Here is a 13,147-nt window from a genome sequence, read left to right as displayed (position 1 = left end):
CACACACACCCCTATACCTACACACACACATATATATATATATATATATATACACACATATATATATATATATATATATATATATATATATATACATACACACACACACGAAAAACTCAAACTTTTACCAAGCTACGAGTAGAATATATATAGCACAGCACTCTACTCCCAATAATGCAAGATCTCTAAACTACTAAACTATTAATTATAATTAGCTAAATATCAAAATACTTGCCCTGTGAATAAAAAGGCTCTTACCAACACACAACTATAAGAAATATGAAATCTGGAAAACTAAGGGCCTAAGAGACTGCCACTTATCCAAGTTAAAGTCTCTAAATAGAAAATTACCAGAAATGCACAATGCCCTGTACATAAAATAGGCTCTACTGCCACACAACTACGTAGTAGGAAATGAGATAAAGAGAACTAAAAGCCTAAAAAGGTGGCCACTATCCAAGTAATTTTAACTAAATAACTAGCTAATTACCAGAAATATCTTTCTAGAAAGGTTTACTATAAACAAAGGAAACTTATTATTAAACTGTCGAATTTAAGCTAATGAGTTTTTAAAAGAAAAAAATAACTCACTTCCCAGAGCTGGTGAATGTCCAATCAAGTTGCAGTGGCAAACGAGATCTGGGAAGATCAAGGTGAATCATGGGATAGGGAGGTGGCCTCGAGCTTATGCTGCTGGCAGTCAGAGCAGAGGATCGGCTCCGAACCCTCCCTTCAGTAAGAATGAATGGCGAGATGGACCTTCACATTGTGTTTTGTTGTCCAGAGGAGCATCCTTCAACTTAGCCTTAACAATCTAAAGGTTGAAGCTGAAGCCAGGAATATCCATCACAAAACCAAAGGCAGCAGGTCTAAAATAAGCATCTGCTGCATAACTACACTTAACAGAATGCCAAGCCACCGGGAAGTCCTTAACAGGAAAATAGCAAAAGTCTTCCCTTGAGTCCAGATCAGAAATTACCTGAAAGGCCTGAGAAAGAGCTAAAATTTATCTAGACATACGGGTCTCATAATGGACAGCCCTAAAAGCCAAGGTTAGCAGAGATATAAACCTTTTTACCTAGCCTTTCCATAGTTCTGCAGTCTTTACCAAAAAGTAGTAACTTGGTATAAGGCAGTAACGCAGATGACTTTCAGATGCCACAGATACCATAGAAGGGTCAAGGAGGCGGCATCCCATAGAGAAATTTAGAGTCCTCAGGCACCCTAATCTTGGGGGCAGGGGACTGGGGAATCTGGAACCTTACACGCAGTAGAAAAGGCATCTAACAATGCAGTCAAAACAGGAGGAACAGCAGAAGGTGTGGTAGAGTATTTAAAGAAGCTAATACCTTTTCTGAATCTCAGAAATCCAAGCACAATTCCTTTAAGGAGCTCCATAATTCTGCAGACTGTCCCCCTAAATGAAATTTCCTCGAAAGTGTCAGGACTTGTGTACTCTTCCTCAGACCCATAATCCAAAGGAGGGGGAATCAGATGAATAAGCAAGGATTCCTCATTTGAACCCCACCTCAGAGTAATCTGGTTCCCTGGGTCTTGAGGGTAGTAGGGACAACGGAGAAGCAGGAACAAACTCTGAGGAGGCTTCAAAACCATCAGGGCATTAAACCAAGAAAAATTCTGCCATTCACTCTGCAGGTCCTGAGGAGCTGGAGAAACATGCTAAGTTTTTTTTGTTTCAAAAGGATATACTCAAATTTAGATAGCTCAGACGCTAGATGGCATTCAATAATTGTTGGAGCTTCCTCTCAACAAAATCTGAGGAACAGCCCCAGGGCCCTCAGAAATAAATCAGTCGCAGTTCCCCCTAAACATCTGAAGTGGACATCTGCAAGGCCTCCAGGGACATGTACAAGGTTGGATTCATGCTGGCCTATAAAAACGATCACAACACAAAAATCCAACAGTGGAGCCAGGTGATTCTGCAGGCTTTCACTTGCTTTGGGAAAGACTTTCAGTGAAGATGGCAGAGAGGAAGAATCAGACAGACTTCTTGGCCTTCTCACAGATGGATGACCTTCAAAGTGGGAAGTTCTTTCCATTGTGTCTTTTGCCAAAAGCTTAAGATATTGGTTTTCCAAATACAAGGCCAAAGAGGAAAGTCAACTATGGAGAGTCTTAGGAACAAAGACCTGACAGACCAGGACATATGGTCATGGGAAGCATCAAGACAGAAGCACTATGGGGAATGTCTCACACCCTTGTCTTTACCTTTTCTGGATGACATGAACCCCAAAAGCAATACAAAAAAAACTGCATAAAATCCCAAATGGGACATCTGAAATGGCCCGGTGAACCAGCAAATGGAACAGGCATTCAAACGATCAACAGATGGCATTTGGAATGGCGGCAAAGTTGAGAATGGTACATTAGGACTTTAACTTTATGGCCTACACTACAAGAGGAACACATGTATGACATATGACATACCTTAAAGCAACCTAAAGACTTTGGAATACCGGCCATACATCTGGCCGCCCTTGCCAGGGGATCCCTATCGTAATAAATACTGCAACAGTGAAATGGGGAGGACAGCAAGAACTTTAACACATGTCCACACATCCTGCCATTGCACTGTGCATGTCTGGTTGCATGCAACACACTAAGCTTGCAATACACCATCAACAATCACTCATCCACACTGCACATCTTGCATTCAGGCACACACCATTAACAATGCAAACACCTTCATAGCAACAGCATGCCTGGGTCAAATGGAATTTCAATCACATACAAACTGAACTCAACTAACCCAACAGCACTACCCCCCCCCCCCGCCCCAAAGACGGAATGTTGTAATTAAAAGGTGCTTCACCAAAGTATTAGTTTAAGGGTATGCACACAACCAGCTTATATTTCTTTTTATTTTTTATATTGTTTCCTCAGATTTTTCAATTGAATTGTACAGGTTATAGGTCACATTAAAGGTGGGAAAAGTTTTGAAATTTATTGTGGTCTCATGACAAAAACCTGCATTTTAACAGGTGTGTGTACACTATATCCACTGCACAGTAAAAAAAAAAAAAATATATATATACACACACACACATACACATTATATCTGCATACACAGGATACGTATACAATACTAAAACTGCAACTTAAGACACTAGTCAACTTCAGTAATTACTTAATTCCTTCCGTCATTTGTGACTTCGTTATTTTTATTAAAAAAAATGACAAAAAAGGCTGTAAGTTGCATAACGTTTTATTTATCAAATATTAGAACAGTTTAATTTTTGAACAGCATGGAATTGTCAACCCAGAATTCTTGTTTTAAGGAATTTAATACATCTTTCACTTTCATTTTTGATGCATTATGGCCTTGTGTTACTTCTATACTGTCAACTTTGCTTATGCATTTTAGTCAAGGGAATCTTGACATTACAGAATTTTTTGCTGTTTGTAGCAAACTACGACAAAGCTATTACGTGCAGAACATATGACAACAGTGAGTCAAGTTACTCACCCAAAAGACAGTTTCTGGAATTTACCATGTTCAAAATTGTAATACATACTACCTCAACAAAAATGACAAGCCACTGCTGAGAAGCACTAGTTATACCTGAACTGCTAGTGAGGCCACATTTTCATTTGCAATACATACAAAGGGAGAAATGCACGCAAGTACAGACAGAAGAAAAACCACATGAATATCTTCCACTGTCCTGATGACAGTTTTTAAACAAAGAACATAATGGAAATAACAGTACACACCATTTACACCACAGGCTGAAAACCACAATTGTTTTTTTTCTCCAAGACAATCTGATAGTTTGAGGACAAATTGCAATATTCAAACACAACTGCCTAGTAAGAGCATTAAACTGTGTTTGAAGGAGCTGAAGATGTAGATAAGAAAACAAACCTTTATGCCCTGGCAAACATTATAACATGAGACAAATTGCAATATTCAAACACACAACTGCCTAGTAAGAGCATTAAACTGTGTTTGAAGGAGCTGAAGATGTAGATAAGAAAACAAACCTTTATGCCCTGGCAAACATTATAACATGAAAACATACAATGAATTCTAGACAATGGGACACACTGTTCCCAATTTAACTAGGCACACCCTTGGTGCTACATATGGAGATCACTGCCTCCGATATAAACACCTTGGTAGGTAAAATCTACCTGGTTGTTCAAACATTATGGGAAACACTGCCCCCGATAATGTGTTTTAGCTTATTTATGTACCGGAACTTCAGCACTACAAGTCAGTAAAAAATTTATCACAATGAATATTTTGGTATCAGAATGCCAATTCACTGTTTTATTGGGTAACTGGAGGAAATGTACCACTTTGGAGATTATCCACTATGCTTTCTTAGGTTCTAGTCTATAATGCATACAGTTAAACTATATGAAGCCACAAAAGAATTCTGGACAGCCCACCTTGTAGTAGAGTCAACACATCAAACGCTACTCACTGAATTTGGAAGACATTTTACAAGCTGCCACTTAAAATTATATATTGTGCTTAAATAACTTACAATACTAGAGTTTTTTTTTTTTTTTTTAACAGGATCAATTCTCTCTTGCCCACAAAAGTGAAAAGCAGTGATGCAGTTTACCTGAGTGGACAGTCAACTGATTACAATGCAAGTGGACAGTACATGGCTTATTTTTACATTTTAGAAAGGGGTTCAAATTTCTGAACTAGCCTTACTAGGATATGTAAAACTATACAGGCTTTGCACAAAGCCAGGCAAAACTCAAATATAAGACATGACTTCAATCCATCAAGTTAGTTAATTTGTGCTATAGTGCAGAAGGTCCGGTATTATGATTTTATTAGCAGATGCTGCTTTTATACAAAAAACGACAGTATAACTGTCAATTATGGAAGACACTGCTTCCGATAATCCACTTCTATAAAAACTGAAAAAATATATTTATAGTGAACTCTGCCACTGATAAATAAATAAAATAAATATCTCAGTGCTCTTGATGGGCAGGTTTTGTTCAAAGCTTACAAAACAACTCTGGCTAGAATATATTAAATAGAATACATCACTTCTTAAAATAAGGTTTGAAAACAATATGGTTAATTCAAGTTTTAAAGTTCACCTCCCCAGTAAACAATTTCAAAACCTTAAGTTTCCTCCTTCACCCCATTAAACAAACCTTAATAGGAAAACGTGTGTCAAACTACAGGAATGCTTGGAATAATGCCACTGTCAAATGGAGACAGAAAGCTGCATACCTGCATGTGATGCCACAGGCAAGAGTATTAAGCAAATTTAGTGTTAATTTGAAATCTGTTACACAAATATGCATGCCTAAAGAGACGGTAACCAATCTGTTATCAAACCTTATTCATGAAAAGCATTCTCTTTCTGGGGAAACATAACTGATCTTGTCCCCTGTACTATACAATCACTGATGCTGAAAATGCTTAAACTCATTTCCATAAATAAATTCAGACAAGGGGTTTTCTGATTTTAAAAAGGGAACAAAAACAATTACCACAGGTTTAGATGGTAAATGTGGCTCAGACTTTCTGTAACAAACTGCACCCTTAATTACTCAGCTAAACCAGAGGTAGGTAATTACAAAAAAACTACATTTTTCAAGTGCCTCTTAAAATGTAAATCTAACTTAGTCAGCAGTTTAGACTCGAACCCTTTGCTCATACAAGCAGCAGAAGTACAGATGGCTTTTAAGAACCAATATGAAATATCAGAGCAAGCAAAGTCAGTGGGAAGTAAAAGGCTAAGCAAGAAATGCTCTGATCATAGAACTTAAGTGGAGATCTCACTTTTAACCCCAGACATCTTACTCAAACTAGTCACCACCCCATCCCAGAATTGAGATATACTGTTTGAGACAGCCCTTAGTCCCTGATCTCTAAAAGCAGCTACAAGATAATCTTCAAGTTGCAAGATGCAAAAAGCTGCTTTTAAGAGACCACTACATATGAACTGCTACACTTTGGTTCCTATACACTTTTAGAAAAGCTGTAAAGTGAAATTTAAACAGCTACAACTTTTTATTCCAGAAAAGAGGTTGGGACATTGCCCAAGTAATTTGTGGATAAACCTGTACTCTTTATATAGACGTCAGACTCAGGATTGTTCAAACTGTACACAACTGCTGCAAGTACTCTAATAAACATTTCTTCTGCAGTTAGAATTCATTATCTATGTCCCAGATGTCTCCGGTCAGGGAGTTTCCTGCTCCTTTAATGGTCCAGGTAACAAGAGCCAGTTGATTCCGGAACAAGTCCTCATCAAACATGCTTATGTTACTACTCCTCAGGTTCAAGTGCTCTTTGATTGCAGATAGTGTATAGTTGCCAGAACCAAAGAATATATGTCGGAAAGGAGCATCTCTGGTTGAAACGTACGGTGACAAGAAGTTATATTCCACCTGAAAAGGCAAAATAAAACCAATAAAAATTGTAAATAACTTCTCAAAGCAAGTACAGGATAGTGACTAATGTAATGTTACTACATTCTTCCAACTACAGTTCCATTCCCATTAGTATCACATGCACACTTGGCAAATGTAGGAATGTTACTCATCCAGGCTTGTATTTTTAGGGTCAACTAAGAAAAGTGCAAGGTAAGACAACTCACAATACTAAGTCTGGTATACACTGCCTATCAAACAGAAAAGATGTCACTTAGTTGACCTAGGAAAGGCCATCTACTTAACATCTCCCAAGAGGGTTTACTCTTTCCACCAATCACAATTTAGTATCTTTTTATCCAAAAATACCATGCATTATGGCAATGTCATAAGCTCTTATCCCATCAACAATGACGGCTACCAAGTGGATCCAATGATTTGTACACAAGTGCAATACTAACGAGATGTTTTTTCTTAACTTGCAGAAAGTTTACTCCGTGAACACTTGATACATTTATCAAATACAAAAGTACATACTTTGAGGAACTCCATCAGCCAATGCCTACGGGAGGAGGCCTGCCCAAGATTTTGGGGGGGGGGGGGGTTGGGCCCCTGTTGGCAGCTTACTGGGTATGAAGATAAGAAAAAGTAGAGTTGTGAAAACTTACAATAATGTATATCAGAATGGAGAACTGTTGCAGCTAAATCCACTAATGGGTATTATCCTGCCAAGGATACCATATATCCCAGCAAGCTTGGGTGCCTTCTTTTCATGCCACACATCCAAATACCTATGCACAGGAACAGATACTAGTGCACAAGGGGAGGGATGGTATGACCATGAAGTTGCTCAGACCTTTCTTGTCCCAGAAGAGTAGCTGGAGGTTAAGCAGGAGGAAAATGACTAAAGTTTTAAGGGAAAAATGAAGGTCTACCTCAGCCAAAGAAGAGGGGGAAGGAGATAACATGCATATTCTGCAACAGTGACAGTTGCAGATGTCAGAGTAGGCAAGTCTTTCCACAACTATACTATGTCCTGCACTTGAATACTGTTGCAGTATTGTTTACATTATGGAAAGATTCCTATTGTTATTGTAACAAGAGAGAACTGATGCGCAGAACCACAGTTTAGACTTGCATCAAAACCAGTTCTGGCTCTAAAATGCATCTAGGGCCAGAAATTACCACAGAAAATACTTTTACTAAGCACTGCCAAACAAAAATAAGGAAGACCACTTGGCTAGCTCCAAAATGTTAGTCTAGACCCTTGGAAGAGACATCTTAAGAGACAACAGCTTTAACATGAGGCTTTTACATGGCCTTGCAGATTTCTTATGAAAAGTGCAAGAAATCTACCTGCAGTTGATTTGTTTTGATACAGGAAACCCATCTCTCAACTTTCATAGGAAACGACTGATCAGATTTTCTGAACAGCTTACTTTTGTCTACGAATCTTGGCAGTCTAAACTAAATTAAGACCCCCCCCCCCCACTTTCATTTTGAGGGTTAGGAAACGCATTAATAAATGGCTAGACTGGTTTAAAGACATTTACAACTTTAGGCACACAAGGATTATTCCTAAGAGAAATGCCATCTTATGGAGAAGACATAACAGCTTGTAACTTGGATTCCAAGCAGAAGTCAAAGCAGTCAACAAAACTGCTTTTGTGTAACAAATTTTAAAGCAGCACAGAACAGGATCAATGGCAGAGAGTCAACTTCCCCAATACATAATTTAGGCCTCAAGGAAAAAAAATGTATTTTCTTGGGAGACCTGATGTGAAGGATTCTTTTTTAGGAAGCCACTTAATGTGAAGAGCTGGATCTATAAACCAGTAGAAATGGCTAACAAATGCCCTTAAAGTGGAAAAATATGCAGGAAGAGCAGTTTTTAATCTACGCCTGAGGGTCTGACTTGGATCTGTGGAAACAGTTAACTTCTGATGGGAATTAAGTTGCCTGAAAAAAAAAAAAAAAAATGAACTTTCCAAGCCCACAAAACTAACCTGCCAAGATGGGATTTTGTTCCTTCTTATTTGATAAACCACAAGACTGTGGTATTCCTGTCAAGATTTGTAGGGTTAATGGAGAAGAGGTTATGAAGGATTTAAGACTTGGGACAACAGCTTACACTTACTTAATATTTATGTTTGCACCTATCCTGCCAGGACCATACTTCCCTTGACCACAAAACAGGCTTCCAGTCAGGTATGAAGCATCCATGGAAATTTGTTAGTTAGCAAGAATCAAAGTGCATGCCACTAGAGTCATTTGATTAATTCACCAACAAACTTTTCTTCACAAAGGGCAAAACTAGAAAGTTCAGTAAGTGGCAACATGATCCAAATGACTTTAGGTACCATCTAATCTTCCTTATGTAGAGTTTGGCAAATGGAAGAAAAAGTTATGTACTCATAACGTTCCATGAGAGTTGTTCCATCTCACCTTCATTCTTCACTGATGGTTTGGAGCTGATCCTCAGCTCCGACACGGCCGATTAGCAAAGCTCAAAGATTACCAGTAGCTCGAGACAAAGCCCCTTATCCCATGATGCATTGCTTGAATTACCTCCGATCTTGTTTGCTGCGTGTACAATATCCTAGTTAGAGTACTAATCTCCCCAGACAGGAAGAAACATTGAATAACCAGGGTGAAGCTGGTCAACTGTCAGCCAGGTGGGGGAAGGAGGGAGGGACGTGAGAAGGAAGGCAAGATGAAACAACTCGCATGGAATGTTATGGTGAGTGCATAACTAATGTGACGTTGTTCAATCTTGCCGTTCATTCTTCACTAATGGGTAGTGTCCCCTAGCACCCTGAGAGGCTTACACCAACTGGCTGCAGCATACACATTATCAAGAGGTAATAACTTAGCTTGACAGGCCAAGTAGAGACTGCTCTGGTTGAATGCGCCTTCACTTTATGCAACAAAGACCTATTAGCAAGTGTAGGTGACTATCTGAAAAGCACTTGGAAAGGGTTGTTTTAGCCACTGGTCTACCTTTTCTGGCTTGAGAATTAGAAACAAAAGGCTGGTCTGACTTTCTGAAGTCTTTAGTTCTGTCCAAATATCCAAGCTGTGAACATAAAGTTCGTGCATGTATTCTAATTTGTTGGTATGGTTGGGGAAAGTACAGTTTTGTACCTACCATAAATGTAGATGTTCGAGGATCTACATTGCTGCAGTCATAACCTGTGGGTAGTCCACTGTCCTCAGTCGGCCCGAATACCAAAGTGTTAGGCTGGCGTCGGTCAGTCGCTCAGATCTAACGTCAGTACGCAGTGGTACTAAAGCGCATGACCGACGCCATATCCTCAGTCTTTCTTGCCCCAGATGTCAGAAGGCCTAAAAAGGAAAGGCCACAGCCAAACATAGAAAATACCCAACTACCAATTACAGAAAAAATAATCACCCCAAAAGCAACACAGCAACCCTAAACTACAGAGGGGAAGGAGGGAGGGTAAATTGGACTGCAGCAATGTAGATCCTCGAACATCTACATTTATGGTAGGTACAAAACTGTACTATGTTCTTCGTCTCACATTGCTGCAGTCATAACCTGTGGGTAGAATCCCAAAGCAAAGGTAAGGGAGGTTGGCCAAATCAAAAAGCAGTAGGAGCTGCTAACATACCCTGTAAAACAGCAGTGGCAAACCCAGCCCTAGATTTGGAATAAAGAGGGAGATGGTAATGTTTAGTAAAAGTGTGCACTGAACTCAGAGTAGCTGCCTCCAAAATATCCTTAGTAGCTACTCCCCTTAAAAAAGCAGTAGAAGTGGCAGTAGCCCTAGTGGAATGAGGTCTAATCCCAGCCGGAACCTCCTTTCCATGATGAGAACAAAAAGCAATACAATGGCTAATCCACTTAGAAATAGTTTGCTTTGAAACAGGTTTTCCTTGTGAACCCAAGGCAAAAGAAATTAATAACTGTTGAGACTGCCTGAACCCTTTAGTTCTGCTCAAATAATAACGCAACTGCCTGTGAATATCCAAAGAATGCAAATTTTTTTCCCCTTTATTTTGGGGATCAGCATAAAAAGTAGGCAAATGAATAGATTGGTTCAAGGCCACATCAGAAACAACTTTAGGCATAAAAGTAGGGTTAGTACGCAAGGATACCCTATCCTTATGAAATATTAGGAAGGGTTCAACTGCCATTAGAGCCTGTAATTCAGATACCCTCCTAGCAGACGTAATGGCCAACAAAAAAGCAGTCTTCCAAGACAAAAACTTCAACTCAGCTGTAGCAGCAGGTTCAAAAGGAGGTAAAGTCAGCTTTTCCAACACAATTGAGATCCCAGGAAGGAGTAGGAACTCTACGTGGGGGTCTTATATTCTTTGCCCCTCTAAGAAATTGCTTAAACAAAGGATGAGAAAATAATGGTGGATCACAGTCATAGTGAGCAGAAATGGCTGCAGCATGAACTTTCACGGAGGAGAAAGACAAACCCCTTGTCTAATAATTCTGTAAGGTACTGTAGTGTAACACTCAAATTAGGCCGTGAAACATCAAAGCTCTTTGCTGTGCTCCAAAGAAAAAATCTCCTCCATTTATCAGCATAAACTTTTTCTTGTACTAGGCCGCCTGGCTTCCAAAATGACATTTAAAACTTGCTGAGGAAGCTGCGACCCCCCAGGGTCTAAAACAGAATATGCCAGGCTGTCAGATGCAGGGACTGTATCCTGACATTGAGGAAATGATTGCTTGCCTGAGACAAAAGGTGTGGAATTGTTGGCAAAGGCCAAGGAGGCTCCCGAACTAAACTCCTCAGCAAAGGGTACCAGTGCTGACGTGGCCAATCTGGAGCTATAAGGATTATGCAAGGCTTGTCCTGTCTGACCTTCAAGAGCACCTTGGGAAGGAGAGGCAGGAGGAAAGGCATAGATGTGAAGGTTGTTCCAACTGAAAGAGAGCATCCACTTTCCAAGCTTCTGGGTGAAACATCTTTGTGCAAAATTTTGGCAGTCGGAAATTTTGTGGGGATGCGAACAGATGTCTGGAGTTCCCCAAGCCACTGTCAATTGTTGAAATACATGGGGATCCAATTTCCACTCGTGGGGATCCACTAGTTGCCTGCTCAAAACATCTGCTAAGGAGTTCTGTGCTCCTGGCAGAAACCTTGCTTGAAGAGTGAGGTGCAAACTCAGAGCAGTCTCCCACAAAACCATAGCTTGTCTGCAAAGAGGGTACGAATGGGTTCCCCCCTGCTTGTTGATGTACCACATGACGTGTTGTCTGTTTGAATCAACACCTGTCCCGGTTGAAGTAGATCCTTGAAAGCCATCAGAGCAAATTGGACTGCTAACATCTCCATGTTGATATGCAAATGCTGTAGTCTGGGAGGCCACGTGTCTTGAACCCATCTCCCATTGAAATGTGCTCCCCAAGCCATGTCCGAGGCATCTGTCATTAGGATCTGACTCGCCTCTGGTTGGGTCACAGAGTCCCTTGTTTAGGTGACATTCCTGAGCCCACCACAAAAATTCCCTTTGGATGCAAGGTATTATCTGAATGACAGTGTCCAAATCGTGGCAGTGTTGAGTCCGTACACATTTGAGATACCATTGTAGCTTCCTCATATGTAGTTTGGCATTGGGAAGTACCAGAATACAAGATGCCATGAACCCCAAGGCTTGAAGGACTGTCCTTGCAGTCAGCCTGGACAGTAGGGATAATCTCTGAAAGTATAGGGGAAGATTTCTTTGTTTGTCCAGGGTCAGAAAAGCCATCTGAGAGGCTGTATTCAGTCTCACACCCAGAAAGCACATGTCCTGAGAGGGTACTAGACTGGACTTTGTTTCGTTCACAGAATACCCTAGGCACCTTAACACTGCCATTACATACTGTAGATGCTGAAGTAACGTGACTGTCTTGAGCAAGAATCAGGCAATCGTCCAAATAGGGATAAATTTGTATTCCTCTTAGTCTTAAGAAAGCTATCACAGGAGCCAGGACCTTTGTGAACACCCTGGGCGCAGTAGATAAGCCAAAGGGCAATGCAGAGAACTGATGATGAAAAGTACCAGCCCGAAAACGCAGGAACCTCCTGCAGCTGGGCCTGATAGGAATGTGAAGATAAGCCTCTTTGAGATCCAGAGTTACCATCCAGTGATCTTTGCCTAGCAGAGGCAGAAGTTGCTGTAAAGTTAACATCTTGAATTTTGGGATGTCTAGGTATGTGTTGAGAATAGACAAATCCAGAATTGGCCTCCAAGTGTTCCCCTTCTTTGGCACAAGGAACAGGCGAGAATAAAATCCTAGGCCTACTTCTGACGGAGGTACCACCTGAATAGCCCCCATTTTTAAAAGTAAAGAAATCTGTTTTGAGCCTCCAGCTTTTGCTGAGGAGGTACGGGCATGCCTTTGAAAGGAGGCAAGGTGTGAAAATAAAACTTGTAGCCTCGATCTATAATGTCCAACACCCATTTGTCCTGGGTGACCAAAAGCCAATTTTGCTTGAAGAGTGCCAACTTTCCTCCTAGAGGAGCTGCCAGACAGGAGGAATCTGGCAGCTGGAGACACAGGTCATTGGGTCTGTTTACGAAAAGGCTGACCCCTGCCCTCACCAGAAGATTGTGCAGGAGAACTCCACGTCCTAGGTCTGAAAGAGCCCTGAGCATGAGCTCTGCCCCTACCACACCTAGAGCTGGCCTTAGACTGGTAATCGGAAGAAGGATATGCCCATCCTTTTGCAGGCCAATTTCTGCTAAACTTAGGGGGCTGCACTTGTAAAAATTCCTTAACTGTTTGCATGGACTTAGCTTTGTCTTC

The 13,147-nt window shown here is 40.6% G+C and overlaps 1 protein-coding gene across 1 annotated transcript in view; it reads right to left on the bottom strand.

Annotated features, from left to right (window-relative positions):
• Positions 1-3,210: 3,210 nt before the first annotated feature.
• Positions 3,211-13,147, bottom strand: part of TFRC (transferrin receptor) — a 661,121-nt gene continuing 651,184 nt past the window's right edge. The window contains exon 19 of the mRNA XM_044070291.1: positions 3,211-6,393. Coding sequence (XP_043926226.1) covers positions 6,151-6,393 — 243 coding nt within the window. The 3' untranslated portion in view covers positions 3,211-6,150. The remainder of the gene's footprint in view (positions 6,394-13,147) is intronic.

Source organism: Protopterus annectens, chromosome 4.part1 (genome assembly GCF_019279795.1).
Source record: "Protopterus annectens isolate FY-2018-M chromosome 4.part1, PAN1.0, whole genome shotgun sequence".
In the NCBI taxonomy this organism is placed as follows: Eukaryota; Metazoa; Chordata; order Ceratodontiformes; family Protopteridae; genus Protopterus; species Protopterus annectens.
Note: the sequence above shows the minus strand (reverse complement) of the source record. Positions and strands in the feature narration are given on the sequence as shown.